General features: G+C 44.3%; 1 protein-coding gene across 8 annotated transcripts in view; it reads left to right on the forward strand.

Moving 5' to 3' along the window:
- LOC142568075 (G patch domain-containing protein 2-like) overlaps positions 1 to 20,934 on the forward strand; it is a 127,035-nt gene that overhangs the window by 38,712 nt on the left and 67,389 nt on the right. For 4 of the 8 annotated variants that reach the window (XM_075678172.1, XM_075678170.1, XM_075678177.1 and 1 more), the window contains 4 exons: positions 419 to 642; positions 2,988 to 3,061; positions 15,225 to 15,382; positions 20,699 to 20,755. In XM_075678172.1, coding sequence (XP_075534287.1) covers positions 419 to 642; positions 2,988 to 3,061; positions 15,225 to 15,382; positions 20,699 to 20,755 — 513 coding nt within the window. The remainder of the gene's footprint in view (positions 1 to 418; positions 643 to 2,987; positions 3,062 to 15,224; positions 15,383 to 20,698; positions 20,756 to 20,934) is intronic. The other 4 variants (XM_075678176.1, XM_075678174.1, XM_075678175.1 and 1 more) reach the window with 1 other exon arrangement.

Raw genomic sequence — 20,934 nt, forward strand, 5'->3', positions numbered from 1 at the left:
GCCATTATTTCTGAAAAAGGAACATGGCACTACATTCTCTCAACCTTTTTGCATCATGTTCTATATTCAGTTCGCCTTGAAGACCCCTTCCTGATGTGGCATTCAGAAGAAATTGTAGTCTTCCTAACTGAAAATTATCCAGGTAAATGCTCGCCAATCAGTGTTGATAGGAAAGATATCTTTTTTTTTTTTTGCTTTTAATGCCATTCCGGAGCGTTAGGTGATGTAATGAGAGGAAGAAATCTACAGCTTTAAGATGGAGCCCACTGATGTCAGATAAGGATGTGTTTATATCTTTTGGACAAGACCCTTTGGTCCTGCAGTGGACATTGAGCAGAGCGAATGTGGTGATGACAGAATAGGGTAGACCGGCCAACCTCAGCTTCTTTTTCTTTTCATTCCTTTCACGCCACTGCAGCCATCGTCTCAGCTGAAGGCTGCCTCACTCGATGGTGCCACCAAGTGCACGGCGGGAGGATCGCAGCAGCTCTGTGGCCCCCCAGCTGCGAGAGCAGCTGTGGGCAGCCTGTGCGGCAAGCGCAAGCGCAGCATGCGCGAACGCAGCCTTGAGTCAGTCGGCCACCGGCGCTCCTCTGAGTGCTGCGACGACATGGAGCTGGAGGAAGCCAAACCTCACCATGGGTGGGTGGTGCCCATTTCCCCTTGTCTCCTTTGCTGTGTTTTTTGCTGCGTTACTCCATTTTCCTATGTAGCAGCCAATGATATGAAGGCAAGAGAGACTTAGCACTTCTTGCATTCTCCACGAAAGATACTAATGCGTCCTGTATTAACCCTCTAAGGGTAAATATTTTTTGACGAAATGCGACCTCACAGGGTCACATTTTCGTATGGCAGATTCCAAATCTTCAGCACGATTTATAGTTGGAGCCAACTATATCAAAACCATTCACATCAAATTGTCCGTTATATCGTACTATTTCTGAACACCATAAATTTACAATTAGCCACTGGAAGTAATGCTAGGCCCGGAATGTCGAAATTCACGTGACTTCTTCATACGACCCCTGAGATTAGGTGGTGCCTGTGGTACACTGAACATCTTGGAGGTGATGTGCTGGCATCATATCTGTCAGCCACCGGGTCCCCATCTGCTTAGGTGCTGCTGTTCATCACAGGTCGTTAGTAAGAATACAGAACTACCAACCCTGCAGCTTTGAGAGCATTGCTGCAGTAGTATAAGCTACCCTTTTATAAACAATTTAATCAAAGTGAAATTTCATCACTAATGACTTTAAGGGCCGCAGAGAATTACATGGCGTGACATAATGATTAAATTGGGAGGAATCCAGGCAGAAGAAAGAAAATGCAGGAAGATTAAAGGCAATTTGCGGTAGCAGCTGGAACTGGCTGCTGAAATCATTACTACTAGAAAATGATAAACTGTCCAGCACAGCTTCTTCGAGATGAAGCAAGAAAAAAAATGAACATATAAAAATGTGTATTTTTTGTTTAAAAAAAAAACAAAAACAAAATACAATTTAAATGTAATTTTTCTGTAGTCATCATCATCATCAGCCTGGTTACACCCGCTGCAGGGCAAAGGGCTCTCCCATACTTCTCCAACTACACCTGTCATGTACTAATTGTGGCCATGTCGTCCCTGCAAACTTCCTAATCTCATCTGCCCACCTAACTTTCTGCCGCGCCCTGTTACGCTTCCCTTCCCTTGGAATCCAGTCCGTAACCCTTAATGACCATCGGTTATCTTCCCTCCTCATTATATGTCCTGCCCATGTCCCCATTTCTTTTTCTTGATTTCAACTAAGATGTCATTAACTTGCGTTTGTTCCCTCACCCATTCTGCTCTTTTCTTATCCCTTAACGTTACACCCATCATTCTTCTTTCGATAGCTCGTTGTGTCGTCCTCAATTTAAGTAGAACCCTTTTCGTAAGCCTCCAGGTTTTTGCCCCGTACGTGAGTACTGGTAAGATACAGCTGGCTATACACTTTTCTCTTGAGAGATAATGGCAACCTGCTGTTCATGATCTGAGAATGCCTGCCAAATGCACCCCAGCCCATTCTTATTCTTCTGATTGTTTCAGTCTTATGATCCGGATCCGCCGTCACTACCTGCCCTAAGTAGATGTATTCCCTTACCACTTCCAGTGCCTCGCTACCTATCGTAAACTGCTGTTCTATTCCGAGACTGTTAAACATTACTTTAGTAGTTTTCTGCTGATTAATCTTTAGACCCACCCTTCTGCTTTGCCTTTCCAGGTCAGTGAGCATGCATTGCAATTGGTCCCCTGAGTTACTAAGCAAGGCAATATCATCAGCGAATCGCTAGTTACTGAGGTATTCTCCATTAACTCTCATCCCCAATTCTTCCCAATCCAGGTCTCTGAATACCTCCTGTAAACTTGCTGTGAATAGCATTGGAGAGATCGTATCTCCCTGCCCGACGCCTTTCTTTATTGGGATTTTGTTGCTTTCTTTATGGAGGACTACAGTGGCTGTGGAGCCGCTATAGATATCTTTCAGCATTTTTACATATGGCTCGTCTACACCCTGATTCCTTAATGCCTCCATGACTGCTGAGGTTTCGACTGAATCAAACACTTTCTCTTAATCAATGAAAACTATATTTCTGTGGTAAAGTTTTTTTTCTTGCAGTAGTAATGTTTTCTGTCCCTTTGCCTTTTTTATGCTCCCTGTCCTACACTGATTGGAAGAACTGTAGTACAAAGGGCTAGTTGATATGAATTTATTAATAATAAGAAAAATAATGAAACAGCGCACTGAAAAAAAATAGAGATGTGTGCACACTCGAGGCATACACTGGATTACTCACATGAAACAGGCAGAGGCCTTTGTTTTGAGGTAGAGGTAAGTAGGCTTATGAAGGCAATGATGATTCAGCCCTTTATTTTTCTCCTGTACACACTTCCTTTTTTCTTTTCATTCATGGTGTGTGCACGCCACTGTGTTGTTGTTAATCTGCTATTGTTTTCTTACATTGTGCAGCGAGGCCAGCAGTAGCAGCCTGAGCAGCAGCGAGAGTGATGCTGGCATCCTGACAAATGACGAAGGCCGTGAAGGTACTGGTTCTTCCTCTTCTTGTTTTGCACATTAGTTGCAGCGCTCCACTCCCTTCCCGACATGCTTGAAGGCGTCACCAAAGGGAACAAGTGTAATGTCGAGCGAATCGGTGAAAATTGCATTTCTGGGATAGCAGATCATTCACTTGTAGCACAAGTGGAAGCCAGGTCAAGGGACAAAAGGCAGCTGGTGATGCCACCTTGAAACAGCTTAGGCACTGGTTCTCTGTCGAATCACAGGCATTTGGAGCATCTGCCTGTTGCAAGTTTTTTTTTCGATAATAAAGGACAAGAGTACCATCTGTGGTCGTTCAAATGTATACAGCGGAGTGCAGGGTTATTCAGCAACCTAATGAGGAACGAAAGGGCACAAACATGACAACCAACTGTGACGTGTGACAAGCAGTGTTAGTAACACATCAAACTTGGTCTTATACAACCTTGCGCTCCTTACTTTTCACTAGGTTTAATTAAAACCATGCACTCTGCTGTTCACATTTGAATGACTGCAGCTAAGGCATTTTGTTTTAGGTTAACCAACAATAACCTGCCAACTTGACAAAGTCACCGAAGTAGCAAAAAGGCTGTTTTTGCAAGTGATATTTATTTACAAAACACTGCATTGCGAAGACAGGAAGTCGGTGCAGTGGAATCAAGCGCAACGGGAAGTATTGCATAAGAAAACAGGATAAACAACAGCTCTCAAATGATAGCAATATACAAGAAATGTCACATTCACAAATCGTGGATGATTTAAAAAAAACATAGCACTACAGTCGAACCCACTTATAGCTATACTACCTTTAACAATATGTTGGATATAGCGTGAGCAGCCGATGCAACATGTGTTCTCCTCGCTACGCTCAGGGCGCACACACTCTAATAATGCGCCCGCCGGATGACCACTGCAGATTCGAGCACTCTGAGCTGCCATGCATGCAGGGCGCGGCGCCCTGCATGCGTGGCGGTGAACGGTGACAGAGAGAACAAAGAACAAAGAGCCCAGTAGTAACAGGCTGCCTATCCTTCGGTCAATGCCTACCATTACACTCCCCACAGCAGAGAAAATGGAAACAGAGAGAAACAACAGACAAACAGATAGGCGCATGATCAGCACGATCAGAAGACGCTGCCTCAGTACGTCGATACGACGGAAGAGTGCATGCGCACTGAGGCCGGTACCTCGACGAACCGAAGTAACCAATGGCCAGCGACGGACAAAGGGGGCTGCCACCTGCAGAGAGGAACACGTACTCACCTTCCGACGCCCCGATGTGGTCTCTCCTTGGGCCCCGCATTACGCGCGCGTACCCGGAGCGCACGTAACCAGGGCCCGATTCCCGCCAAAATGTTGGCCAATGATTGAAGCCCATTGACCTTCCCTTGGGCGGGATGACAGCCGAGTGACAGTGTTTTGTGACCAGCTGCCACCTCGTCCAGGCAGGGAGGAAATGGACACAGAGCCCCCGGATATGCGACGCAATGGCTCCATACAACCCCCGCGAGTGCCCGAAACCCCACAGACATCAACTTTTGTATGTGTTCTATGGTAAAATAAACTGCTTATAACGATACTTCCATGCTGCCTTGTCGGTTAGAACAATTAAATATGGCTGCTGTAGGTGTGTGCGGCGGAAGAGAAATAAAATAAAAGAGCGCACAAGGCACGAGTTGCTTCGTCACACTCGCCTTTGTGCCACGCACCCTGCATGGCTCGCATCGCATTGCATCGCTGACCTCATGTGCCTGTCTTCCTCTCGCCAACATTAGAGGAGTAGAATGGAATAGGGGGCGACAAGGGCATGTTGTGCAAGGCGCACAGCACAAAGGGGCAGGCAGCAAGTAGCCAGATTTAATTGTTGTAGTCTGTAATGTGGAATGGAAACATTGTGGTAAGTGGTTTATGACACACACAAGAGTCGATGGTGCAGCAGCTGCTCATCGTTACATCAGAGTATTGTTAAAACTGGTAATCCTGTAAGTGGGTTTGACTGTATCATCTTTGTTCCTATAATTTGCGCACCCCTAAATTATCACCCTGATTTATGAAAACAAACTTTTACTTGCGTATTCTGCGCTCACTGTCCTGCCTTGCCCATCAGTGCACGTGCATAAGCAGCCATCAGTGTCGGCATGATACGACAATTTGCACGAAAGCGAAAACCCAATGACAGACGTGTGAGAAGTCTTGTGTGTTCCTGCGTGCATGAACACATGCATCCGATATGATCTGCGTGCCTTCCGGTGGGCACTTGGTTTGATCTTCGCACATGCTCGTGTGCTTCCCATACATGCTAGGACAGTATTCTTGAGTGATCGCTTGAGTGATCACTTGGCACTGGACTTGTCGAAGTATGCAGTGAACAGTGCTTGTGGCACTGTATGAAGTTAGTGAGCTTGGCATAGTGTAAAAAACGCTGTTGCATTTTGTGACAGGAGCAGGCGCTGCTGCGAAAAAGAGAGGGAAAGCACGAGACACCAATGAAGGGGCAAAAGTGATTGAATGATGGGAAGAGGGGTAAGGAAAACAAACATTGAGAGGGCAGTGAATGCGAGGGAAGGAAAAAGGAGACTAGGAGGGAGCCTGGAGATCAGTCTAAGCTTTCCGCATGTGAAGGGGCACTGTCCCCTTCTCAATGGAGGCGACGGTTTCATGACTGAGCTATCGGAAGGTGGCGGTGCTTCTCACGCATCCATGTTCACTGTTTGGGAGGGGTCATCATATAAGACTGCACTAATCCGCCATAAAGCCTGGGACATCACAAAATCAGCCAACGTATAACTGGGGTACCGCTGTACATGTTCTTTGGGACATGTTAGCAACATTTTTGTGTGATTTGCTCACCCACCCACAAATAAAAAAAAATTGTGCCAATGCGGTACTTCTTTCTTTCTAGATATAAATTTTTCAATGCTTCTTCCCTCTGCTCTTTATTTTGTGCAACCCTGTCATAACAATTATTTATTTATTTATTTATTTGTTTCCACAAGCAAGGAGGTACATGGTTGTGGCGGAAAAAACAAGGGGGAAAAAAGCTGCGGAGAAGCAGCTTGACTGGCCCCAGGTTCCGTTTACAATGGCAGCAGCAGGGCAGGTGGGAAACGGTAAGGGGGAAAAAAAAAAGAGAAGAAAAGAAGGAAAGAAAAGAGAGAAGAGCAAAAGCACTAAGGGCAAAAGATCACTAAGTACAACGGTACACAGTCAAGATTGGAGGAACATATCACGCAGATTTTTCGCGGAACAAGTCAACACATCGATATTGCATCTGGTAAGATCATTGAGTAGACTGGGCAGCCAGTAGCATAACATTTGCTGGCCATAATTAGTCCGAAGTTATAAGTCGAAGGAAAATCAGTTATAAAGAACTGGATTTTCCCCGCAGGGGCGTCTGCGTAAGCAGGCGTTTGGTGTGTTGCGACACCACGTACCTGAGCACACGAGGGTTGGGCCCTCCCGCGTGTAGCCGTGCACGGCTTAGCCGTGTCCGGGGAAAGGGGGATCCTGGGGGTTGAGCCAATGTCGGGTGTTCGGACCTTTAAGGCCCCCCGGCGGAGGCAACACACCTCTTTGGCCTCTGCTTCACGTAGACGGCACCTCCGGCCTGACCTGACCGGGGGAAATCGGCAGTCGCCTTTTCCTATCCTCCCCTCCACCTTTCACTTTCCTATCTTCTTTCTTACAACTTTCCTGTGTCCTCCTCTCTTCTCAGTTTTTTCACTTTTCATAGGCGGCGAGGGTTAACCTTGTATGATCAACTACCTTGAGTTGTGTCATATTTGGTTATAGTTGAGGTGTACAGCTGGCGTGGGCACGGCTTGCTTGCAAGTTCCTGTCCCATCCCCTCGTTGGGCTCCATGGCGGGCGGCTGGCATCATGACCGAACATTAAACGCCATTTATGGCTCCACCGCTCTCAGAAATGATCGCACTCCAAAAAGAGCGCGGACCGAGGACATAACTTCCCAATGCTTCCAAAAAAACAAACAAACATTTCCCCAAGTATCGTGTCATACATAGTGAAGACCCAGATCAACCAGCTCGAAAAATGTCCCCATTCATAGTATCAAAATCTCCGACTTACGCCCTGGGCCTTGGCTACAAGGTGACGAAGCTAGCCAGTGGCGACCTACTCCTCTAAATCCGAGACAAAGCACAATACTCAAAACTCCCAACCTTAGTGTCCTATGGAGACGTCCGGGTAACCGTAGCTACTCACTGCTCACTAAACACAGTCAAAGGAGTAATATCTGAGCACGATTTCCTGAACCTTTCTGAAGAAGAGATGTTGGATGGTCTGAAAGACCAGAATGTCACCGAAGTCCATCGTATCAAAATCTGAAAAGACGACAAGGAACTACCTACAAAACACATACTCCTGACCTTTGCCTCCAACCAACTCCCCGAATCCATAGAAGTAGGCTATCTTAGAATAACTATGAGACCATACATTCCAAATCCGAGACGATGTTTTATATGTCAAAGATTCGGCCATGGCTCTCAGAGTTGTCGTGGCCGCCAAACATGTGCCAAATGTTCCTCAAATGCTCATGAATCTGTGGACTGTACCGCTGCACCACTGTGCGCGAACTTTGAAGGGGACCACCCCGCGTACTCGAGGTCATGTCCGACCTGGAAGAAAGAGAAAGAAATCATAACGATCAAGACCAAGTAAAACATAACTTATCAAGAGGCACGAGAACGACTCTCCTGGACATTTCAATTCAGAGCAAAAACAAATTTCGCCGATGTGGTGCGCAGGGCGGCACACCACACCAGGCCTCGGCCACCGCCCAGGCAAAGCCTGAGGCAGGGCCACTCCCACCCCCGGCAGACGCAGCGAAGGCTGCTCTGCCACCTCTGAACAAAGGCGCGCCGGCCTCTCAGTCGGCCGCCCGCAAGGCTTCCCCCAGTCGAGAGAAGCCCACAAACCGTACACCCGCGGGTTCACCGCGGAAGTCCAGAGCCTCTAGTGAGGCAATGGACATAACACAAAACTCGCCTCTGCTGCAGCAAAAGCACAGCTCCCTGGAGCGAAAAAGAAAAGAAAAAACCCCAGTATTGGCACCCAAAAAACCAGTATCCTAATTTATTAACTATGCTCACCAAACATGGCATTCCTGATACAGTGGAACTGCCGAGGACTATTGAATAACTACAGTGACATAAAAGAACTGTTAAACACACTGTCCCCGGTGGCTTTATGCTTACAGGAGACCAACTTAGGTCCCAAACAAAAAAACATTTTAAACAAGTACAATGTCTTTCATTCTGACCGAGAACACGCAAGTGGACTGTCTGGAGGTGTTGCTATTGTAATTAAGACTGGTGTTGTAACCCAAGAAATCAAACTTAAAACCAAATACGAAGCTGTTGCCGTCTCTGTCATTCATTTTAAGACGATCACAATATGCAATATATATCTTAAGCCACACCTAACAGTAACACTTAATGATTTAGAAACCCTTTTAGAACAACTATCAGAGCCGTACCTGCTAGTTGATGATTTTAACGCCCACTCCAGTTTTTGGGGAAGTGCACACACTGATGCGAGAGGCCGTATTTTAGAAGATTTTATTTTAAGTAATAATGTTTGCCTCCTAAACACCGGCAAAAGTACATACTACTCTCCGAGCACGGGAGAAAAGAGTTCCATAGTTTTGTCTTTTAGTTCACCCTCTGTTTTTAGCGATTTTAAATGGGATGTCATCGACAACCCATACGGCAGCAATCACCTGCCTGTATTAATCAGCCTAACCTCTCCACCACAAGTCATCCCAACAAAACCACGACGGTGGAAGTTACATTTAGCCGACTGGGCACTTTTTAAAGAAAGGGCCAGTTAGACAAAGTAGTTTCAGATGATTTAAGCATAGACGAACTGAATGAAGCTATCAATCACCAACTGTATTTTAACTGCTGCACACCTGGCAATTCCTCAGTCGTCAGGAGTAGTAAAAAAGAATCACAAAATTTGGTACACACAAGAATGCCGAGACGCATAAAGGAGACAAAACAAAGCCCGGGGAATTTTTCGTAGGTACCCAATGCAGGAAAATTTCATCAAGTTCAAAAAGTTCAGAGCAAAGGCCCGGTATATTCACCGTAATGCAGAAAAAACTTCATGGCAAGGTTACGTGTCTTCAATAAATAGCACAATTACATCAAAACAAATGTGGGAGATGGTAAAAAAGATAAATGGCAGCTACTCCCCATTCACGGTTCCATTTCTCTCTGACCCTGGTACACAGGCAAATATAGAAGAACAGGCAGATATTCTGGGTGAATATTTTTCTGCGGTCTCCAGTTCATCTCACTATTCAGAATCATTCCTGAAATACAAAAACACAGCTGAAAGACAAAGACTGCCGACAAGTGGCGGTACAAATGAACCCTATAATAACTTACTTACAGTTCAGGAAATTAATAGAGTACTGTCCGCTGGTAAGCAAACTGCACCTGGCCCAGACAAAATACATTATCATATGTTAGCTCATCTCTCTGAACCGGCTGTGGAGGCACTTTTAAATTTTTTTAACAAAGTTTGGGTATCGGGGAAACTTCCCAAAGCCTGGAAGATGGCCATTATTGTTCCATTATTAAAACCCGGAAAACCATCCACCCTTCCTAGTAGCTATAGGCCCATAGCTCTGACTAGCTGTGTAGCAAAGTCCTTTGAAAGTCTATTGAATATCAGATTAACATTTGTGTTAGAAGACCGGGAGCTCCTAGATGTCCATCAATGCGGTTTTAAAAAGGCTTGCTCCACCACCGACCACCTTGTCCGTCTTGAAAACACTGTTCGTGAAGCTTTTACACACAGGCAGCACTGTCTATCTGTCTTCTTCGATTTGGAGAGGGCATATGATACAACGTGGAGGTTTGGGATCATTCAGGGCCTGGCTGAACTGGGCATCCGCGGCAAGATGTTGAACTGCCTTAAGGACTTCTTGTCTAACTGTACATTTCATGTCCGCCTTGGCTCAACCCTTTCAAGGAATTTTATCCAGGCAAATGGAGTACCTCAGGGATGTATTTTGAGCACAACACTCTTTATTGTAAAAATGAATGCTATCAGGAAAATAATTCCAAGATCCATTATGTATTCTGTCTATGTAGATGATCTCCAGATAGCTTGCACATCCTCGAACATATCAACATGCGAACGACAAATACAGCTAACAATAAATAAACTAGCAACATGGGCAGACAGAAATGGTTTCCATTTTTCCCCACAGAAATCGGTGGCCATTCTTTTCTCACTCAGACGAGGCATACAAATAGATCCCACCCTACACCTGAACGAAATAGAGCTACCCGTAAAAAATGAACGTAAATTTCTAGGTGTAACATTTGACAGGAAGTTCACCTTCCTGCCTCACATAAAGTCTTTGAAAAATGATAGCTTCTCAGTCCCTGAACATACTCAAAGTGCTGTCGAGAAAACACTGGGGAGCCGATAGGACTTGTCTCTTACAAATTTACCGTGCTGTAGTACGCTCTACCCTGGATTATGGATGTATAGTGTATGGGTCAGCAAGACCCTCGTACCTGAAACGGCTAGATCCAGTACATAATTTAGGTTTGCGTCTCTCCACTGGTGCATACAGGACATCACCCATAAACAGTCTCCATGTAGAAACCAATGAACCATCACTTACAGATAAAAGAGCCATGCTCACATGCTCGTACATTCTAAGAATCCATTCGCTTCCCAAACACCTATGTTACCCCATAGTCACAAAGTGCCCATCAAGAACACTGTTTAACAACAAACCACAAGCTATTAGGCCACTCCTCCTGCGTTTCGAAGAGATGTGCCAGAACCTTGGCATGCTAGACATATTGCCAAACATTGCCCGAAGGCGAGGTCCACTGCCGCCATGGCACAATTTTCCTGAAATCTGTGATTTCACTGTGACACACTTCCGTAAAAAACAAGTTCCGCAACAACATATAATACAAGAATTCCTCACACTTGAAGAAAAGTACAGTAATTTTGCAGCTTTTTACACAGACGGTTCAAAAACAGATGCTTACGTAGGAAGCGCAGCTGTACAGGGGAATTGGAATAAAATAGTAAGACTTCCACAGTGTGCTTCCATCTTCACTGCGGAAAGTTATGCCATCTGTGTAGCCATAGAAAAAATACTAAATGAGCGCCTCGTCAACAGTGTTATTTACACAGACTCACTGAGTGTGTTCACGGCCTTTCATTCTGGAAATGCAAGGGCTCCTCTGCTTGGAGACCTCATACACAGCATTACAGCAGCCACAACTCAAGGCCAAAACATCAGGCTCTGCTGGGTACCAAGTCATGTCGGCATAGAAGGCAATGAAAGAGCAGATTTGTGTGCCACTCAAGCTTACGGCAAGCAAATTAAGAATGTAAATATGCCCTATAGAGATTGCATGGACTTACTACATAGTTTTGCAAGGAAAAAATGGCAGTCCACTTGGAACAGCGAACTCAATAACAAGCTACAATTAATAAAACCAGTTCTAGGTGAATGGAAGTCATGCGTGCACCAGAAGCGTTTCAAGGAAGTCATTATCTGCCGTCTCCGTATGGGTCACACACACATTACACACAACTTTCTGCTGAAAAAAGAAGACAAACCAATTTGCACTTGTGGAGATGAACTTACAGTCAATCACATTTTAATTTTATGTTGTAAACTGGAAAAGCTACGGAAAAAGTACTTTTCCCTGTTTTATAACCAATGCATCCCTTTTCACCCAGCACTGCTCTTGAGTGATAATGCAATTGTGGACATATCTAGAGTTTTTAGATTTTTAACAGAAGCTGGTTTTCTTAAAAATATGTAAATCATCACGCAGTACTTCACCTCATACACCACAGCCATTTCTCATTCCTGAGAAAAAGGCTGAGGACTTTATTTGATTGGTTAGGAGCCTCGAGATCCTTGCCCTGGCAAGGATGGCCGCTCAGGTTACCCGACCCCCTTTAAAAATTTTTATTAGTACCCATTCTTAGAATCTTTTTTTTAACTTCATCATGAGGTAGCTCTAACTATTTAAGCACTCAACACCACCGATGATTTTTTACATTTTTATAAAATGACACAGAAAATTCTCCTATACCTCGAGCTTGGCGCATGATGGCCTTAGTTGCCTATGTGCCATAAAACACAACACAACACACAAAACTGGATTTTATTGGAACTTGAAAATTGTTATAAGTGGGTTCCACTGTATCTGCATATACTTTATCTTCTTGCAGGTGGGAGATTCCGTTCCGAAACTGAATGTGGAAAGAAAGAAAGCTTTATGTAGCACTCGCGCACGCATGCTGACGGGCTGCCATGGGGAAGCACAGGGAGCGCAAAATATGCGATTAAAAGTAGATCAGGCACTTGCTGTGGGAATGCCCTAAGTATGCAACCCTCTGTCGAAAGCACCGGGACGAGTGGCTAGCTTTGAGGAGTGAATCTGTCCCTCAGCTAAGGCCAACAGTCTCCAGCGAGCACTGTTCACCTTTGTGGCGGAATCAGGCATTCTCCGCATGGTGTAACCCTGTGGAAAGCATTGTGGGAAAGCATCAGTGGCTGGCTCTGACCTTATCTCCCAGTTCTGCAGCTCCATTACCATTAACTTTTTTCCTTACTGTGGGGAAAATGGCTGTTTTTTGTAGGTCACGCCGGGTTTTTTTTTTGTGAACGAACTACTGCACTCAATATTTTATGTAATACATAAACAAAGAAAGCAGAATGAATGCACTTTTCATGTATAAAAGTTTTATTCACGAGATGTACCTGTAACGCAGTCGAGGGTGCTGAGAATCTCTGGGTCCAAACAGGCCGTCAATGGAAACTCATCCTTGCAACGTTTAACACCCGAACCCTCTCGAGTGAGGCTAGCTTACGAGGACTCTTTGAGGAGATGTCAGACATTGTTTGGGATATCGTCGGCCATAGTGAGAGTAGAAGAACTGGTGAGGCTTACACATTGCTAAATAATGGCCATGTCCTCTGCTATAGAGGTCTCCCTGATGAGAAGCAATACGGGGTAGGATTCCTAATCCATAAAGACATAGCGGGCAACATTGATGAATTCTACAGCATTAACGAGAGGGTAGCAGTAGTCGTAATCAAACTCAATAAGAAGTATAGATTAGAGGTAGTACAAGCCTACACTCCAACATCATGATGATGAGGAAGTAGATCAGTTTTGTGACAATGTTGAATTAGCAATGAGAAAAGTGCAAACTCGGTACACAGTAGTAACGGGTGACTTTAATGCAAAAGTGGGGAAAAGGCAGGCGGGTGAGCAGGCAGTTGGCAACTATGGTGTCAATTCTAGAAACGCTAGAGGAGAGATGCTTGTAGAATTCGCAGAAAGGAATAAGCTGAGAATAATGAACACCTTTTTCAGGAAACATAGCAACCGAAAGTGGACCTGGAAAAGCCCTAATGGTGAAACAAGAAATGAAATTGATTTCATACTTTCTGCCGATACCAACATAGTGCAGGATGTAGAAGTGACAGGTAGGGTAAAGTCCAGTGATGATAGGTTAGTGAGGGCTAGGATTCACCTCAATTCGAAGGAAGAAACAGTAAAATTGGTCAAGAAAGAACAAATCAACTTAGAAGCAGTAAGGGTAAAAGCAGACAAATTTTGGCTGGTACTTGCAAACAAATATGCAGCCTTAGAACAGAAAGATGATGATGATGACAAAGAGGTAATGAATAAAACCGTAACGAGGTTGACTTCAAAGGCAGCAGTTGAAATGGGAGGCAAGGCACCAAGGCAACCAGTAGGCAAGCTCTCCCAAGTAACAAAGGGCCTAATAAAGTAGCCACAAAGAATGAAAATGAAAACTCAAGAGATAACATAAAATTTGGAACTGTCAAAACTGATCAACAAGGGGAAAATAAGGGATATTCAAAATTATAACATGAGAAAGACTGAAGAAGCCGTAAAAAATGGATGCAGCCTGAAATCAGTGAGAAGGAAACTTGGCATAGGACCAACTGACATGTATGCACTGAAAAATAAGCAGGGTAATATCATCAGCAGTCTCGAAGGTATAATAAAAGCAGCGGAAAAATTCTGTATGGACCTGTACAGTACCCAGAGGACTCAGGAGTACTCTATTTGAAACAGTAATGAACAGTATACAGAAACTCCTTCAATAACTAGCGATGAGGTCAGAAGGGCCTTGCAAGACACGAAAAGGGGAAAAGTGGCAGGAGAAGATGGACTACCAGCCGATTTAATCAAAGATAGAGGAGCCATAGCGCTTGAAAAACTAGCGGCCTTTTATACGAACTGTCTATTGCCTTCAAGGGTCCCAGAGAAGTGTAAGAATGCCTGCATTATACTAATCCACAAAAGGCTATGTTAAAGAATTGAAAAATTATAGGCCCATTAGCTTACTTCCAGTATTATATAAAATATTCACCAAGATAATCTCCAATAGAATAAGGGGAACACTGGACTTTAGTCAACCAAGGGAACAGGCTGGCTTCAGGAAGGGATAGTCTACAATGGATCACATCCATGTCATTAATCAGGTTATTGAGAAATCCGCAGAGTACAATAAGCCTCTCTATATGGCTTTCATAGGTTACGAAAAAGCATTTGATTCAGTAGAGATACCAGCAGTCATAGAGGCATTGTGTAATCAAGGAGTACAGACCGCTTCCATAAATACCCTGGAAAATATCTACGGAGATTCCACAGCCACCTCAATTCTATACAAGAAAAGTAGGAAGATACCTACAGCACTTTCCGTGGGATGACTAGTTCAGATATCTCAGCCACAACTTGTGGATGTGAAGGTTAGGTGAAATAACATTATTTGTGTTCCTTTGTGCTTTAGTGTCTGACATACTATGTTTTTGTTGCATGTGAAATCGACGTGCTGTGGCCACTGGTGGCAGAAACATACCGCTCTGCTCATTTCGGTGGTTTCAGATCTGTGAAACCTTCCATGTAAGAGTTACATCATATTTTGCGAGATAAAAGTGAAATTTAATGTTATGTCAAATTGCATGAAACATATGCATATCATTTTTTCTTATGTCAGACTCAACAGTTTTGGTCGCTATTGGAGTGAGTTTCTAGCCTGCTGTGTGTGGAGTACCGTACCTCTTGCATTGGAGCAGTCCTCCCACGCGTTGCCCTTCAATGCTGTGTGCAGGGGACGATGAACAGAGTGACTTCTTCCACGAGGGCGGACCGAGCTGCTGGTGGGACGAACTTGATGGGGAGCTGGACGCCCGCTTTCAAGCCATCCTGGCTGGAAGCCTCAAGCATATGTCGCCCGCTGCCCGCCGAGCCTACCACAATAATGCCAAGGTGAAGAGCCTTTTCACACAAGAACAACGCAAGGATAGGGCCCACATTCACAAAGCCTCTTTTTGTGTAGGAGTGCTTTCCTATGGGCCAAATTTTTAATGCCCTCCATTTATGGTAGTGATTGGCGTGATGGCGAAATGAAATGAACGACACACAAAGCTAACAACTGTTTTCATTCTTGAAACAAGGAAATGCCATCACCGATTGATAATTCAGACTCGACAAATACCACCTAAAAGTCAGAATAATCGGGAGTCCAAAATATTGTATTCACCTGAAAATAATTTACTTTATTCCACAATTGACCAAAAGTTTTGCCATATTCCCGGATGATCACTTTCGACCATACTTTTGGGTGACTAGTTTGACTAGCACCAGACCCATTAGCATCGAAGGGCAGCAACATTCTTGGCACAGTGCTGCACCTGCTGTCTTGTCACAGGGCTAAAAATGCCGTCATCTGTTGACGTGTCAAATGCTAGCCCTGGGAAATCTTGCAAAAGTGAAAACATCTTCAAAACTGATCATTTCAGAATACGGCCCAACTTTGTCAGTGCATGTCTGTGCGTACATATACTCTTGCTTCCGACCTGGGTCAATCTATACTGCAACCATTATCATGTTGTTTCTACAGATAGACAAAAGTACAGTCGGGGAATGCATTGAATCTCATTCCAAACAAACATAACAACATAATAAACAAACATAAAACATAACATAACAAACGTTGATTGCACTACGTGCTAAACCGCATGACCACGCGTTTCTTCACAACTCATTGTTGTGCACCTCTCCCACTTAATCGGCACCCTCGTCGTCATAGACATTACTGATGAAGGGGGCGCCACTTGAAACTGCTTGAAGTCGCTTGGGACTGTGTCGCTGTATTTAAAGAATGAAGGAACAAATGTTTGACACTTGGAACTCACACAGCTCCCACGGCAAACTGCAAATGCTGCCTTTACAACTGAGTGGCTTGGCTTGTCTTGCGGTTTGGGAGAGTTGGTAACTACTGGATTGACTAAGCCTGCAACATGGCTTACGAGCATGTTGACAGCGCATCGTAAGCAAAATGCAGTAGACTTCCGTTAGTTCGACTCCAGTTAATTCGATCCTGACCAATGGTCCCAGCTGGCGCCCATGCATTTCTATTGGACCAAGCTGTCGTTATTTCAGTCCTGAAATTAACCTTCACTAGATCATTTCAACTTGGCTGGTCATCACGCACACGCCCAACTCCTATGGTGAGTTGGTGACTTCCCTAATAGCAGCATTCATCTTGGTGGCGCATAGGGTACAGAAAATGTTGAACAGCATCATCATCATCAGCTTGTTATATGTCCATGCAGGACGAAGGCCTCTCCCTGCGATCTCCAATTACCCCTGTCCTGCCCCAACCGATTCCAACTAGCGCCCACGAATTTCCTAACTTCGTCACTCCACCTAGTCTTCTGCCGTCCTCGACTGCGTTTCCCGTCTCTTGGTACCCATTCTATAACCCTAATGGTCCAACAGTTATCTAACCGGCGCATTACATGACCTGCCCAGCTTTGTTTTCTCTTGATGTCAATTAGAATATCGTCTATACCTGTTTGCTCTCTGATCCAAACCGCTCTCTTTCTGTCTCTTAACATTATTCCTAGCAATCTTCGTTCCATCGCTCCTTGCACGGTCCTTAACTTGTTCTCAAGCTTCTTTGTCTGTCTCTAAGTCTCTGCACCATATGTCAGCACTGTAAAATGCACTGATTGTACACTTTCCTTTTCAATTATACTGGTAAGCTTCCAGTCCGGAGCTGAAAATGTCTGCTGTATGCGATCCAACCCATTTTTATTTTTCTACGGATTTCCTTCTCATGATCAGGGTTCCCTGTAATTCATTGACCTTGGTAAACATGCTCCTTCACAGACTCTAGAGGCTGACTGGCAATCCTGAACTCTTGTTCCCTTGCTCGGCTATTGATCATTATCTTTGTCTTCTGCATAATAATCTTCAACCCCACTCTTACACTCTCTCTGTTCAGGTCCTCAATCATTTGTTGTAACTCGTCCCCTGTGTTGCTGAACAGAATAATGTCATCTGCAAATCGAAGGCTGCTTAGATATTTGCCGTCGATCTTTACTCCTAAGCCTTCAAAGTTTAATAGCACGAATACTTCTTCCAAGCACGCAGTGGAGAGGTTGTGTCTCCCTGTCTGACCCCTTTCTTTATAGGTATCTTCCTGCTTTTCTTGTGTAGAATTAAGGTAGCTGTAGAACCTCTGTAGATATTTTCCAAGGTATTTATGTAAGCGGTCTGTACCTCTTGATTACGTAATGTCTATATTACTGCTGTTATCTCTGCTGAATCAAATGCCTTTTCGTAATCTATGAAAGCCATGTAGAGAGGCTTATTGTACTCTGCCGATTTCTCGATAACCTGATTCATGACATGGATGTGATCCATTGTAGAGCATCCCTTCCTGAAGCCAGCCTGTTCCCTTGGTTGACAAAAGTCCATTGTTGCCCTTATTCTATTGGAGATTATTTTGGTAAATATTTTATATAATACTGGGAGTAAGCCAGTGGGCCTATAATTTTTCAATTCCTTAGCGTCTCCCTCTTTGTAGATTAGTATGACGCTTGCATTACTCCAGTTTTCTGGGACCCTTGCAGTTGATAGACACTTCGTATAGGGAGTCGCCAGTTTTCTAACCATTATCTCTCTTCCATATTTGATTAAATCGACTGTTATTTCATATTCCCCTGCTGCTCTTGCCCGTTTCATGTCTTGCAATGCCCTTCTGACCTCATCGCTTTGTAGATTAGTATGACGTTTTCATTGCTCCAGTTTTCTGGGTCCCTTGCAGTCTGTAGACACTTCGTATAGAGAGTCGCCAGTTTTCTAAGCATTATCTCTCTTCCATCTTTGATTAAATTGACTATTATTCCATCTTCACCTGCTGCTCTTGCCCGTTTTATGTCTTGCAATGCCCTTCTGACCTCATTGCTATTTATAGGAGGAGTTTCTGTATCCTGTGTATTTCTTTTTCTAATGGAGGTATCCTGACTCCTCTGGGTATTGTACAGGTCAGTATGGAAATCTTCCGCTTCTTTTACTATATCTTCGAGATTGCTGATGATATTACCCTGCTTATCTGTCGGTGCATACATCTTGGTTTCTCCTGCGCCAAGTTTCTTTCTCACTGATTTCAGGCTGCATCCATTTTTATGACTTCTTCACTCTTTCTCACGTTATAGTTTCGAATATCACTTATTTTCGCCTTGTTAATCAGTTTTGACAGTTCTGCGAATTCTATCTTATTTCTGGAGTTGGACACTTTCATTCTTTGTTGTTTCATTATTAGGTCCTTTGCTAGTTGGGAGAGCTTGCCTACTGGTAGCCTTGGTTCCTTGCCTCCCTTTTCAATTGCCAGCTTAGTTACGGTTTCATTCATTACCCCTATGTCATCATGATCATCTCTCTTGTTCTAAGGCTGCATATTTTTTTGCAAGCACCAGCCTGAATTTGTCTGCTTTTACCCTTACTGCCTCTAGGTTGACCTGTTTCTTCTTGATGAATTTTGCTCTTTCTCTCTTCAAATTGAGATGAATCCTAACCCTCACTAGCCTATGATCACTGCACTTTGCGCTACCTTTCACTTATACATCCTTCACTATGCTGGGATCAGCAGAAAGTATGAAGTCAATTTCATTTCTTGTTTCACCATTAGGGCTTTTCTAGGTCCACTTTCTGTTGCTGTCGTTCCTGAGGACGATGTTCATTATTTGCAGCTGATTAATTTCCACGAATTCTACCAACATCTCTTCTCTAGTGTTCCTAGAATCAATGCCGCTATTGCCAATTGCTTGTTCACCAGCCTGCTTTTCCCCCACGTTTGCATTAAGGTCGCCCGTGGCTGTAGGATATCGAGTTTGCCCTTTTCTCCTCTCCAATTCAACATCTTCATAAAACTGTTCTATTTCATCATCATCATGACTGGAGGTTGCAGCATAGACTTCTGCTACTTTTATTCTATGCCTCCTATTTACTGTATTTACTTGCATAATGATCGCACTCGCGTAATGATCGCACCCATGAATTTTGTCGTCAAAATTCGATTTTTTTTTATTCCCCGTGTAATGATCGCACCCCAAACTTGCCGCAGCGATATGTCGTGTGCGAAGTCTAGCTAATAATGATCGCGCTTACCATCTGTCAAATGCTACGCGGACGACTCTTCAAGACAAACCAAGCTGTCTGCACGCACCAAACATTCTTAAGCAGATGCCCAACTTCATTACTTTCATCACTTTCCGGACTTCCATGACGAAAAGAGGTACAACCAAACTTGCCTTTATTGTGTTTAGGCTTTGTAATGGTTGTGGTAAACAACAACAACAAAAAAAGGTGCCTTTCGATTTTTCTCATCTGCACTCGTGGGCACGCAACAAATCGCGAGTGGAAGCTATAGTAGCCACGTTTGCACTGATACGTTAAAAGTGTACCCTATTCATACGCCAGTGCTTGTAACACAGCTAAGATATTCAACCACCCTTAGCGGAAACGTGCCATATTGGGATAGTAGAAAAGACAGATCCCGCAGTTTCCGCAGCATGCCGGCCATGTGTTTCTATGTCGCTGGCAGCTAAGCGCGCCCATCTGTTTCTGTCCCCTCAAAGTGGACATGGCTATGTTATTGCCTCGAACTTGCCGATATTAACAATACTATTCATTACTGATACGGAAGAAACTGCTTCAATGCACGTAATATACTCACGAGAAGAAAAAAAAATCACGTTCGGCGCGTTCGGCTTGCTCTGCCGGCCGCCATTTTTTTTTTTTTTTTTTTTATGTGTGTGTCCCGCAGCAAACGTGGGATGAAAAAAATTTTTTCTTTCTTTTCGCGGGAAATTTAACCCGCGTAATGATTGCAGCCCTGATTTTGGGTCAGTTTTCCTGACAACAAAGTGCGATCATTATGCGAGTAAATACGGTAGTTTTAATACGACTACAGCTACCCTCTTAATAATGCTGTAGAATCCGTCAATGTGGCCCGCTATGTCCTTATAGATTAGGAATTGTACCCCGTATTGCTTCTTATCTAGGAGACCTCTATAGTAGAGGACATGTCTGTTATTCAGCAATGTATAAGCCTCACCAGTTCTAATCTCACTAAGGCCGATGATATCCCAAACAATGTCTGATAGTTCCTCAAAGAGTCCTGCTAAGCTAGCCTCACTCGAGACGGTTCGGGTGTTAAACGTTGCTAGGGTCAGCTTCCATTGATGGCCTGTCTGCATCCAGAGATTCTTAGCACCCTCTGCTGCGTTACAGGTCTGGCCGCCGTCTTGGTCTGGTGCTTGGCAGCTGCTGGGGTCTGAGGGCCATTGGGTAATTGAGTGAGTCATTTGGGAGAGGGTGGCCGAATACTGCGCCAGAGAGGCCAATTCCTATTCTGGGGAAGGAGTGTCTTGTTGAAGCATAGTGGGCCTTCCTAATTTGGTTGTGGCTGGATTAGTATAGCCCCACCCTCTCTCGGCATCTTTTGCCAGTGACTGGCATCACTCCAA

The sequence above is a fragment of the Dermacentor variabilis genome, unplaced genomic scaffold, assembly GCF_050947875.1.
Source record: "Dermacentor variabilis isolate Ectoservices unplaced genomic scaffold, ASM5094787v1 scaffold_16, whole genome shotgun sequence".
Classification (NCBI taxonomy): domain Eukaryota; kingdom Metazoa; phylum Arthropoda; class Arachnida; order Ixodida; family Ixodidae; genus Dermacentor; species Dermacentor variabilis.